The 12832-nt window shown below is 39.9% G+C and overlaps 1 protein-coding gene across 1 annotated transcript in view; it reads left to right on the top strand.

The window, feature by feature from the left end:
* hcrtr2 (hypocretin (orexin) receptor 2) overlaps positions 1-12832 on the top strand; it is a 71048-nt gene that overhangs the window by 38322 nt on the left and 19894 nt on the right. Inside the window, exon 2 of the mRNA XM_062994997.1 lies at positions 10822-11000. Within this exon, the coding sequence (XP_062851067.1) occupies positions 10822-11000 (179 nt within the window). The remainder of the gene's footprint in view (positions 1-10821; positions 11001-12832) is intronic.

Genomic DNA, 12832 nt, shown 5'->3' on the forward strand with positions numbered 1-12832 from the left:
ACATATGAACTCGCCTCGTGCAGGTGAAAAAGATGCAGTCGGCTACTGCACACTTTGTCAGAGGGAGCGTGTGTCAGTTCGCTCTCCTCAATCGGGGCGGGGGTCAGCACCAGTAGAGAGGATGTGTGTGTGTGTGTATTGAAATAGTAATGAATGAGTTTGTATGGTTATAGAATGATGTCGCATGCAACAGCAGAGTTGGTTGGATAAAACAACAACAATGGTGACCGTGAACTCCCTATGCAGATAATATGGACTTAAGTTCAGCATTTGGGCAACAGTGACGTTCCATCACAGTAATACACTGCCTGGCCAAAAAAAAGGTCACCACCTGGATTTAACTAAGCAAATAGGTAAGAGCCTCCCATTGGATAATTACTGCATAGGAGATTGTTTCAGCTGGCAACAAGTTATTTAACCCTAACTGATGCAGTGAGTAGCTTCTCATTTGTTAAACAACCATGTCAAAAGACACATCCTGTGGTCGTGGAAAAGATGTTAATCTGTTTCAGAAGGGTCAAATTATTGGCATGCATCAAGCAGAGAAAACATCTAAGGAGATTGCTGAAACTACTAAAATCGGGTTAAGAACTGTCCAACGCATTATTAAAAAGTGTAAGGACAGTGGGGAAACATCATCTTTGAGGAAGGAATGTGGTCGGAAAAAAATCTTGAATGATCGTGATCAGCGATCACTTAAACGTTTGGTGAAATCAAATGGTAGAAAAACTACAGTAGAACTCAGGGATATGTTTAATAGTGAAAGTAAGAGCATTTCCACACGCACAATGTGAAGGGAACTCAAGGGATTGGGACTAAACAGCTGTGTAGCCTTAAGAAAACCACTTGTCAGTGAGGCTAACCGGCAAAAACGGCTTCAATTTGCTAGGGATATACTGACCGACCAGGTTATTCCATCAATGGATTTTTTCTTCCCTGATGGCACGGGCACATTCCAAGATGACAATGCCATGATTCATCGGGCTCAAATTGTGAAAGAGTGGTTCAGGGAGCAAGAGACATCATTTTTACACATGGATTGGCCACCACAGAGTCCAGACCTGAACCCCATTGAGAAGCTTTGGGATGTGCTTGAGAAGACTTTGTGCAGTGGTCCAAATCTTCCATCATCAATACAACATCTTGGGGAAAAATTAATGCAACTCTGGACAAAAATAAATGTTGTGACATTGCAGAAGCTTGTGAAAACGATGCCACAGCGAATGCGTGCCGTAATCAAAGCTAAAGGCGGTCCAACGAAATATACAGTGGTGTTCAAAAAAATAGCAGTCCAACACCATTAACTTGATAAATCAAAGTTTTTAGTAGAAATGCTATTTCTACATAGCAAAAAATTTACTTGAAAGTGTAGTAGAGTATTAAAAACAAAACAAACCCAACACTTAGGACATGTATGCCGTTCATTCTGAGTAATTGAAGCATTGATTGAAAGGGGGTTGTTCAAAATAATAGCAGTGAGGAGTTCAATTGGTGAAGTCATTCATTCTGCAGAAGAATGGTGGCAAATGTTGCACAGGTTGGTCATAGCGCATTTCCTTCTGAAATACTCGGTAAAATGGGTTGTTCCAGACATTGTTCTGATGAACAGCGTACTTTGATTAAAAAGTTGATTTTAGAAGGAAAAAACATACAGAGAAGTGCAGCAAATGATAGGCTGCTCAGCTAAAATGATCTCAAATGTCTTAAAGTGACAACCAAAACCTGAAAGATGCAGAAGGAAGCGTGGAACTACTGTTTGAATGGATCAAAGAATAGCCAGAATGGCAAAGGTTCAGCCAGTGATCACCTCCAGAAAGATCAAGGAACATCTGAAGTTCCCAGTGAGTACAGAAGATGATTAAGTGAAGCCAATTTAAGTCCCGTTGTTAAGAAACAGACGTGTCCTGATTGGGTTCAAATTTCCCAAAGAACACATTGACTGGTCCAAAGAGAAATGGCTCAACATTTTGTGGACTGATGAAAGCTAAATTGTTCTTTTTGGGTCAAGTGGCCATAGACAGTATGTCAGATGACCCTCGAGCACTGAATTCAAGCCAGAGTACACTGTGAAGACAGTAAAGCATGGTGGTACAAAACTATGATATGAGGATGTTTTTCATACCATGGTGTTACGTCTATTTATCACATACGAGGGATCATGGATCAGTTTAAATATATCAGAATACTTGAGGAGATCATGTTGCCCTATGTCGAAGAAGAAATGCCCTTAAAATGGGTGTTTTAACATGACAATGACCCAAAACATCTTGGTTACAGACAAACAAGATTGAGGTAATAGAGTGGCCAGCCCAATCCCCTGACTTGTGAGGCCTTGACGTCTGAAACGCGTTTTTTTTTAGGCAAAACCCAAAATTGCAGAAGAACTGTGGAATGTAGTGTGATCATCCTGGACTGGAATACCTGTTCAGAGGTGCCAGAAGTTGGTCGACTCCATGCAACACAGATCTTGTCAGATCACAGTAAACATTTTCAGTTTATAGATACATTTTTTGAGTTTTTAAAGAAAAATGCTGGCACTGCTATTTTTTTGAACAGCCTAATATTCATTTTTCTTAACTTTCTGTAAAGGATTAACACAAACTGGCTAAATTATGTTAATGTTTTGATTTAGAATTAAAAGTGTAGTATTTTCAGTGCATTTGCATTTATGGAAATAAAAGTTATTATAATGATTTTGTGCTTTATTTACTTTTTTAAAATCACTGCTATTTTTTTGAACACTACTGTAAGAGTGTGTGACCTTTTTTTTGGCCGGGCAGTGTATGTTGCAGGATTGTTATTCACCATGAGTGCCTCCTTCTCCCTTCTATCTTCTTTTACTGTCTGAAAGTCGGGAATGGGGTTAGACATGCACAAGTCCAAGATATTAATGTGCCAAGTCTCAGAGAAGCAAAACAAAGTGCTTTCCTTTTATTCCCACTGGGTCATGATCAGCACATTCAGTCCGTCCACTTTATTTCCAAGGGATCTCACGTTTCCCATTATCACAGAGGGAATGAATGGTTTAAATTGTCTCCTCACTGATTTTACCTTGATTCATTCTCTGCATTATCTGTACATTTTTTATTTCCTTTGATATGTTTACAATGCAAAGCACAGATCTGTGTAGCTGTAGTAGCTGTGTGTGTTAATGAAGTGCTTCTCTTTCTAAAACGATCTCTCTCATTTGTTCTTCATACTGCTTCACAAAACTCAAGATAAAACTAACACTAAAAGAAAGGTTAAAGACTAAGAAACAAGACTATGATAAAACAACTACAACCTCAAACCATAAAAAGTTGGGACAGTATGGAAAATGCAAATAAAATAAAAATGTAGTGTTCCTTACATTTACTTTGACTTTTATTTGATTGCAGACAATTTGAACCCAGGATATTTTATGTTTTGTCTGCTCAACTTTTTATTTATTAATAAACCTCCATTCCTGCATTTCAGGCCTGCAACACATTCCAAAAAAAGTTGGGACGGGGGCAATTTAGGGCTAGTAATGAGGTGAAACAACTAAATAAGAATGTGATTCCAAACAGGTGATGTCAACAGGTGATTGTAATCATGGTTTGGTACAAAAGCAGCATCCAGGAAAGGCTGAGTCTTTGATGAGCAAAGATGGCCAGAGGATCTCCAGTATGTGTGAGACAATTATTGAAATGTTTAAAAACAATGTACCTCAAAGAAAGATTGGAAGGGATTTGCATATTTCTCCCTCTACAGTGCATAATATCATTAAACCATTCAAGGAATCGGGAAGAATTTCAGTGCGTAAGATGAACGCCTGTGATTTTCGATCCCTCAGACGACACTGCATCAAGAACCGCCACTCAACAATAGCTGATATAACCACATGGGTGAGGGATTACTTTGGCAAATCTTTGTCAAGCACTACAATACGGAGTTACATGCACAAATGACACTAAAAACTTTACTGTGCAAAAAAGAAGCCTTATGTTAACCATGTGCAGAAGCGGCGTCGACTTCACTGGGCTTTTAGGCATCGAGGATGGACCATTACACAGTGGAAGCATTTATTGTGGTCAGATGAATCAGCATTCCAGGTCTTTTTTGGAAAAAATGGACGCCGTGTGCTCCAGACCAAAGACGAAAAGGACCATCCAGAATGTTATAAGTCCGAAAGCCAGGGTCTGTCATGGTATGGAGCTGTGTCAGTGCCCTTGGCAAAGGTCATTAACACTTCTGTGATGGCAGCATTAATGCAGAACAGTACATTGAGATCTTACAGCAATATATGCTGCCTTTAAGATGTCAACTTTTCCAGGGACGTCCATGTATTTTTCAACAAGACAATGCAAAACCACATGCTGCACACATTACAAAGACATGGCTGCGAAAGAAGAGGGTACAGGTACTGGACTGGCCTGCCTGCAGTCCTGACCTGTCCCCAATAGAGAATGTGTGGAGAATTTTGAAACGAAAATTGTGACAACGACGACCCCGTACTGTTGCACATCTTACGACGTGTTTGCAAGAAGAATGGGACAAATTAAAAGCTAAAACACTAAATCACTTGGTATCCTCGGTGCCAAAACGTCTTTTAAGTGTGGTGAAAAGGAATGGCAACATTACAAAGTGGTAAATGCTTTACTGTCCCAACTTTTTTTGGAAAGTGTTGCAGGCCTGAAATGCAGGAATGGATGTTTATTAATAAATGAAGTGAAGTTGACCAGACAAAACATGAAACATCTCAAGTTCATCCTGTCTGCAATAAAATGAAAGTCAAAGTAAATGTAAGAAACTCTGTGTTTTTTATTATTTGCATTTTCCATGCTGTCCCAACTTTTTCTGATTTGGGGTTGTATTAAAAAATTAAATAGAACCTAATAAATGTAAGAAAAAGCATATTTAGACAAGAATTGTTGTAACCTGGATGCCTCTTTATGGCACCACCTTTTGGTCTGCTCTGATTTTCCAGTGACTTCATAGTTTTGTTGTTTTTGGTAACTCACCACAGTTTCTCTGTGGATTTATGCATCATATGACCCTTTTCCTGGGAGAATGGAATGTCCCAGCAACAGTATGGCATCCCAGTTTCCTGAGGTGGAATATGCCTGTAAATTCACAGCAGGCACAGAGGAAGCGTGAGCAGAGTTCGGGGCTAATACCAGGAGTTCACTGTTCACTGGACTTTACTGTCCTCCATCCAAGAGCTTGGTTTGTCGCAGATGGCTGGAATAGAGCCTATTAGGACATCCCGTTCTTATTTCTGCACTATTTATTTTCTATTCACTATCTCCGAAGTGGGTTGCAGACATTTGTTACTTTGTATAAATTGGCTGCTTTCCTTGCAAATCTCTATTTTTAGTGAGTGGTTCTTTAGCCTTATTATTATTATTCTACCTTGGACTGAATACCTGTGTGTGGATTCTATTTTCTTCTTTACCAGATGTGTCGAGATTTGCCTCACTCTCTCCGTAGTGATGTTCACTCAACCTCATTACAGGTTGGGTCCAAGGAATCATGCTGTTTGCAAATTCTATCCTTACCATCTGCACATGGGAGCATAATTTAAAATTTTTAAAGCCTGGCAAAATTTTTTAGGCTGTCTGGCACCAACAAGCACACACATTTTAGTGTCAGGTTAAGTAGTGTCAGTCTTTCTATTTCAATGTTAAACATAACAGTTGCTTAGACTGTATACTGTCACAGTACTGTAAGTCGCTTTGGATAAAAAGGTCTGCTAAACGCTAGAAATGTAAATAAAAGCAGTAGTAAATACTAAAAGCTGTGTCTTTGAGCAAAAAAGATGATCTCTAGTTAACAAATGTGCGAGAAAATTATTGAAATGTTTGAAATGATTGAATTTCTAATTCATTTCACATTTTTATCCCTCTACAGTGCATAATATGGGCCAGCTGTAGCCTAGTGGTTAAGGTACTGGACCAGTGATCAGAGAGTCGCTGGTTCAAGCCCCACCACTGCCAGGTTGCTGCTGTTGGGTCCTTGTGCAGGGCCCTTAACCCTCAATTGCTCAGACTGTATACTGTAACTGTATTGTAAGTCGCTTTGGATAAAGGCGTCTGCTAAATGCTGAAAAATGTAAATGTAAAAGTAATATCATTAAACGATTCAAGGAACTTTCATTGCATGAAAGCAGAGGCCGCAATCCTAAGCAGAACACCCAATATATCCAATGCCTTAGTTGGCACTGCATTAAGAACAGTCATTCATCAATTATTGATATAACCAAAGGGATTACTTTGGCAAACTTTTGTGAAGCACTACAATAAGGAGTAACATTCCGAAATGCCACTCAAAACCTTACTGCACATTAACGAAGCTCTGTGTTAACCATACCCAGAAGTAGTATTAAGTTCTCTGGAATGGACCATCTCAGTGAAAATGTGTATTGGGGTCAGATGAATTAGTATTCCAGATCTTTTTCCGAAGAAATGGAAGCTTGGAAGAACTTGGAAGGCCTAAAATTCAGTTGAATTGAAGTTGACCAGAGAAAATATTAAAAATAAAAGTCAAAGTAAATGTAAGGAAGTATGTGTTTCTTTTTACCTACTGTGTTTTGTGTGCTTGCGGTTGGAATACTGCCAGTGCAGTACAGCTGTCTGCCTAAAAGAGCCTCCTAATAAATGCCACGAAAAGAGCTATTTGCAATATTTGTGGAGAAATAGCCTATGCTACATTGGTGTCAGAAGTGGGATCTAAACCAAAGAAAATGCTACAGATCAGCTGCTAGCATGACAGGAGCATGATGGTTGAACTGAAGTGGCAGAGGGAGGCAAGCGCGACAGAGGACTGGACTTTACCTGGCAGTTGTGGTAAGAACTCTGGGAACACTCTGGCAACAGGGGCCAAATGTCTGGAGTTCCACCTAGTAGCAGTGGCAAAACCCCGGTAAAGCCTTTTGGCAGCAGTGACGAGGCATCTGGGAAGCCATCTGAAGCCAGCACAGAGCCCTGGCAGTCAGCAGTGGTTCATGAGGGAGCTTGAGAACCAAAGGGACCCAGCAGAGTCTGGTAGCTGCCTGGAAAAGATAAAGAAAACAGAGGGCCAGCTAGGTCCGGCGGAGTCAAGGGCTTGGCAGAGATTAACAAAGGTCAGAATCAGCTTTATTCGCCAAGTATGTTTACACACACAAGGAATTTGTTTCCGGCTGTTGTTAGCTCTCTACAATTAACAAACAATACAATATACAAACAAAACTATATGTAGACAATGTACAAATTTACATGCTTGGCAGAATTTGCATATGTACAGAAAATACAGAACTAGCATAAGATAAATAGTAAAGTAAGATAAGATGCAATTACAGTAGTATACAGCATGTATAAAGTGCAGTGTGGCATGTAAACAACAGTAAACAGCAGTTCAGTTTTAGTTATTAATGCGTTTGATGGCATTTGAAAAAAAACTGTTAGTGTCTGTTTGATTTTTTGTGCAGGGCTCTGTAGCACCTGCCAGAGGGTAGGAGGTTAAAAAGTTCGTTTCCAAGGTGTGAGGAGTGGGTTTCTGATTCTTGTTTTGTATAAGTCCTGGAGGGTGGGCAAAGGAGCACCGATGATTTTTGCCGCTCTATCCACCACTCTTTGCAATCTGCATCTATCCTGTTTCGTGGCTGAACCATACCACACTGTGATGTATGTGCACAGAACAGATTCAATGACTGCAGAATTGCTTCAACAGCTCCTGTGGCAGACCGCGTTTCCTCAGTTGACACAGAAAGTACATCCTTTGCTGGGCCTTTTTGAGGATGGAGTTGGTGTTGGCCTCTTACTTTAAGATAAGATAAGATTCCTTTATTGATCCCCATGGGGGAAATTCAAGTGCTACAGCAGCTCCAGTACTGTGTAAGTACAATAAGTAGAGTAAATAAAAGTAGGAATAAGGAAATAAGGAAAAAATTTGCTATGCAATTACTATTATACATACAATTACTACAATATAATACAAACACTATATATTCTAATATACTGTATACATATGTGTGAATAATGAAACGTAGAGTCCAGTGCAGGTAAAAAGGTTAGGGGGAGTTATTGTAGGGGGAGCTGGCTATTCAATGTGAGGACAGTCTGTGTATTCTGCTGTTGGTATGCAGTCTGATGGCAGTTGGCACAAAAGAACGTCTGAAGCGCTCCGTCTTGCTTAGGTCATTGGAAATTGTAGTTCCCAAGAACATGAAGGTCTCCACGGTAGACACAGTGCTGTTGAATATGGTGATGGGGAGCAGTGTTGAGGGTTTCCTTTTAAAATCCACTACCATCTCTACAGTCTTTAGAGTGTTCAGCTCTAGGTTGTTCTGACTGCACCAGAGCACCAGCCGATCAATCCCTTGCCGATATGCAGACTCATCTCCATCCTGGATTAGTCCAACGATCGTAGTGTTGTCTGCAAACTTTAGGAGTTTCACTGTTGGGTCTGTAGAGGTGCAGTCATTAGAGTAGAGAGAGATTAGCAGTGAAGAGAGGACACAGCCCTGTGGTGCACCAGTGCTGACTGTTCTTATGGCAGAGGTGATATCCCCCAGCCTCACCTGTTGTGTCCGGTCTGTCAGAAAGCTGGTGATCCACTGACAGATGGCGGGGGACACACTGAGCTGAGACAGTTTGAAGTGGAGGAGTTCTGGTATGATGGTGACCTAAGGGACCAGCTGGACTGATCAGAGACAGGGTCTGGCCATCACCTTTCCTATTAATGAGACTTTTTAATTGTTTGGGAAATGAGGCCATAAATGTTCCAGTTTTGCAAGTGGATTTTGACCATTTTTGCTTGTTATGAAAGTGACTGATTTTCCTTAAGGCTGCACCATACATTTTCAATAGGAGACAGATCACAGGCCAGTGTTTACATTTGTAGCACATACAGAATGAGGCCTGGCATCATCTTGCTAAAATAATCATAGATTACCCAGAAAAAGACGTTGCCTTGATGGCAGCACGTGTCTCTCTAAAATCCCAATATATGCTTGTCACACACTGATGCACGTTATACCATGACATCTTTGAGCTTTGACCCAAAAAACTCTGAGTCATTTCTGCAAAGTATGTAATGCAAGTAGTGACTGGTTTTCTGAAGAACTCCTGAGTTTATATGCCAATCGGCCATAACAATAAAACCACCTCCTTGTTTCTACACTCACTGTCCATTCTATCAGCTCCACTTACCATATAGAAGCACTTTGTAGTTCTACAATTACTGACTGTAGTCCATCTGTTTCTCTGCATACTTTGTTAGCCCCATTTTATGCTGTTTTTCAATGGTCAGGTCCACCACACAGCAGGTATTATTTGGGTGGTGGATCATTCTCAGCACCGCAGTGACAATGACATGGTGGTGGTGTGTTAGTGTGTGTTGTGCTGATGTGTAGTGTACTCCTACCTAGTTGGTCCACCTTGTAGATGTAAAGTCAGAGACGATTGCTCATCTATTGCTGCTGTTTGAGTTGGTCATCTTCTAGACCTTCATCAGTGGTCACAGGACGCTGCCCACGGGGAGCTGTTGGCTGGATGTTTTTGGTTTGTGGACTATTCTCAGACCAGAAGTGACAGTGAGGTGTTTAAAAACTCCAGCAGCGCTGCTGTGTCTTATCCACTCATACCAGCACAACACACACTAACACACCACCACCATGTCAGTGTCACTGCAGTGCTGCGAATGATCCACCACCCAAATAATACCTACTCTGTAGTGGTACTGGGAGAGTCCTGACCAGCTGTAGTGGTACTGGGAGAGTCATGACCAAAGTGCTTCTATATGGTAAGTGGAGCTGATAAAATGGACAGTGTGTGTAGAAACAAGGAGGTGGTTTTAATGTTATGGTTGATCGGTGTATGTATAGCAGTCAATACCACAGCTGAAGAGTTTAACTATGTAGACCTCCCAGAATTTAAACAACACAAAAAATGTGCCACCAGGTAAGTACATTTAACTAGACAAAGTTTAAACAAATCCGATTACTGGTCTTTCTAACTCCAGCATACATCTCACTCAGGGGGGCATCCCATAACAAAGATTCTAAAGACATAGCCTGAAGAAAATAATGCACTGCTTTAAAATGACTAATTGGAAGAGTCTTGAGGATCAGGACTTGGAGATGTAGCCATCAAAAAAACACTTTTGGAAGTTAAAACTTGCACTGCCTTCAAGTCTGGCAACAATGCTCTAAACAGTGGTGCTAGAGCCAAACTAAAGAAAGGTATCAGGAAGGCTAAGGCAGCATACAGAAAGAAGATTGAGGACCACCTCACCAACAATGTAATTGTTATTGTTTCTTTGCTCGTTATGAGGTGAAGGTAGCAGAGAAAGCTTGTTTTAAATGTTTTAAAAAAACAATGTGTGCAGATTTACAGTGGAAAATGTTTCCTCTCACTCTAATTGGCTCTAAGTGTGATTAAATGAGAATGTCCTGCCATGCAGTAGATTGACACCTCATCCAGATTTAATTTCTTTTTTGTATTCAGTGTTTCTGGATGGTCCCAGACCCAACACAGCTCTAACCAGGATGAAGCAATTAGTAAATAATGGGAATGTCAAGTGTCATCATTGCTTCTTTGTTGGTTTAGTGACAATCATACCTCATGCTTTCTGTAATGCCACTCTTGAATTGTAAACACAATAGGTGATTGTGTAGGTGATTGTGTTTCTGGATGGTCCCAGACCCAACACAGCTCTAACCAGGATGAAACAATTAGTAAATAATAGGAATGGAAATGTGTCGTGTCATCATTATTCATTCTTTGTTGGTTTAGTGATAATTATACTTCATGCCTTCTGTAATGCCACTTTTGGTGTGTGTTTCACTAACTGTTCCAGTAAGAATGTGTTCTTCTTTAGTTTGTTTTGCAGTATGGAAGAACCACCACATGCGCACAGTGACCAACTACTTTATTGTGAACCTTTCCTTTGCTGACATCCTAGTCACTATCACCTGCCTTCCTGCCAGTCTGGTAGTGGACATTACAGAAACATGGTTCTTTGGAGATACACTCTGTCGGATATTACCTTATTTACAGGTAAGGGTTTTTATTTAATTTTAATTCTTTTTTATTTGAAAATAGCAATGGGAAAAGTAAGACAAACATTCCTTAAAAGTTTTTTTTTTTTTTTTTTTTTTTTTTTTTTTTTTTGTGGCATGGCTGCTATCTGACATAAATGATATAATATTAATATAATATAACATATTGTATAGTATAGCATATAACATAACATAATAATATTTTTTACCCAACTTTACTGTCTTGCGGATACAAACCACCTCCTGGTTTCTACAAACACTGTCCATTTCATCAGCTCCACCATATGGGAGCACTTTATAGTTCTACAATTACTGACTGTAGTCCATCTATTTCTCTACATACCTTCTTAGCCTGCTTTCACCCTGTTCTTTAATGGTCAGGACCCCCACAGGACCACTGCAGAGTAGGTATTATTTAGGTGATGAATCATTCTCAGCACTGACATGGTGGTGGTGTGTTAGTGTTAGTGTAGCAGCGCTGCTGGAGTTTTTAAATACTATGTTCACTCACTGTCCACTCTATTAGACACTCCTACCTAGTTGGTCCACCTTGTAGATGTAAAGTCAGAGACGATCGTTCATCTGTTGCTGCTGTTTGGTCATCTTCTAGACCTTCATCAGTGGTCACAGGACACTGCTTACGGGGAGCTGTTGGCTGGATATTTTTGGTTGGTGGACTTTTCTCAGTCCAGCAGTGACAGTGAGGTGTTTAAAAACTCCAGCAGTGCTGCTGTGTCTTATCCACTCATACCAGCAAAACAACACACACTAACACACCACCACCATGTCATTGTAACTGCAGGGCTGAAAATGATCCACCACCTAAAAAACACCTACTCTGTAGTGGTCCTGTGGGGGTACTGACCATTGAAGAACAGGATGAACGCAGGCTAAAAAGGTATGTAGATAAACAAATGGACTACAGTCAGTAATTGTAGAACTACAAAGTGCTTCTATATGGTAAGTGTAGAAGGTAAGTGGAGCTGATTAAATGGACTGTGAGTGTAGAAACAAGGAGGTGTTATGTCATAATATTATGGCTGATTTAAAGCCTCCCACCAATTCCTGGGACAACTAAGACAACCCACTTTTGAATTTCTTATTTCTTATTAAAAAGCTTTTGGTTTTCCTGTTAAGAAGAACTGAAAGTATTTCAATGGCTTATACAACAGGCGTTTCTTTTAAGTCCTGCGCTGTCTCCCAAATATATACTACAAAGCTAAGCAGGCTATTTCTTTCTTTAATTAGCCATGAATATCACCTCAGATCATTCTCTGATAAGAGACAGAGTGAAATGTAGCAGCCAAACGTCACATTTTCAATTAGGATCATCTTTCATAGAGCAACTAGGATGATTGGTTCATTAGTTTTGCCGGAAGCCTTTATGTCTATGTGATGAGTGAATTCTAAGTGATTAGAGCACAAATTTAATCTGTGTCGTGTCATGCATTCATCAAGACTACTCTGATGCTATGCAAATGTTGGATTTCAGTCAACCTTTTCAACTGTCATTCCTAGAAACAGCCAGTGTGAAACATTTATTGATACAATCAACTTCTCCCAACATAACACGATCTACAATCTGTTTGTGTTTAAATTAGATTTTAGTAATAATTTGATGAAAAGGGATAACACAAATATCAGTTATCTAATATTGTACAACCCCAAATCAGAAAAAGTTGGGACAGTATGGTAAATGCAAATAATAAAAAAACACAGTTTCTTGCATTTACTTTGACTTTTATTTGATTGCAGACAGGATGAACCTGAGATATTTATGTTTTATCTGCTCAACTTCATTTCATTTATTAATGAACATCCATTCCTGCA

The sequence above is a fragment of the Trichomycterus rosablanca genome, chromosome 5, assembly GCF_030014385.1.
Source record: "Trichomycterus rosablanca isolate fTriRos1 chromosome 5, fTriRos1.hap1, whole genome shotgun sequence".
NCBI classification, from domain to species: Eukaryota; Metazoa; Chordata; class Actinopteri; order Siluriformes; family Trichomycteridae; genus Trichomycterus; species Trichomycterus rosablanca.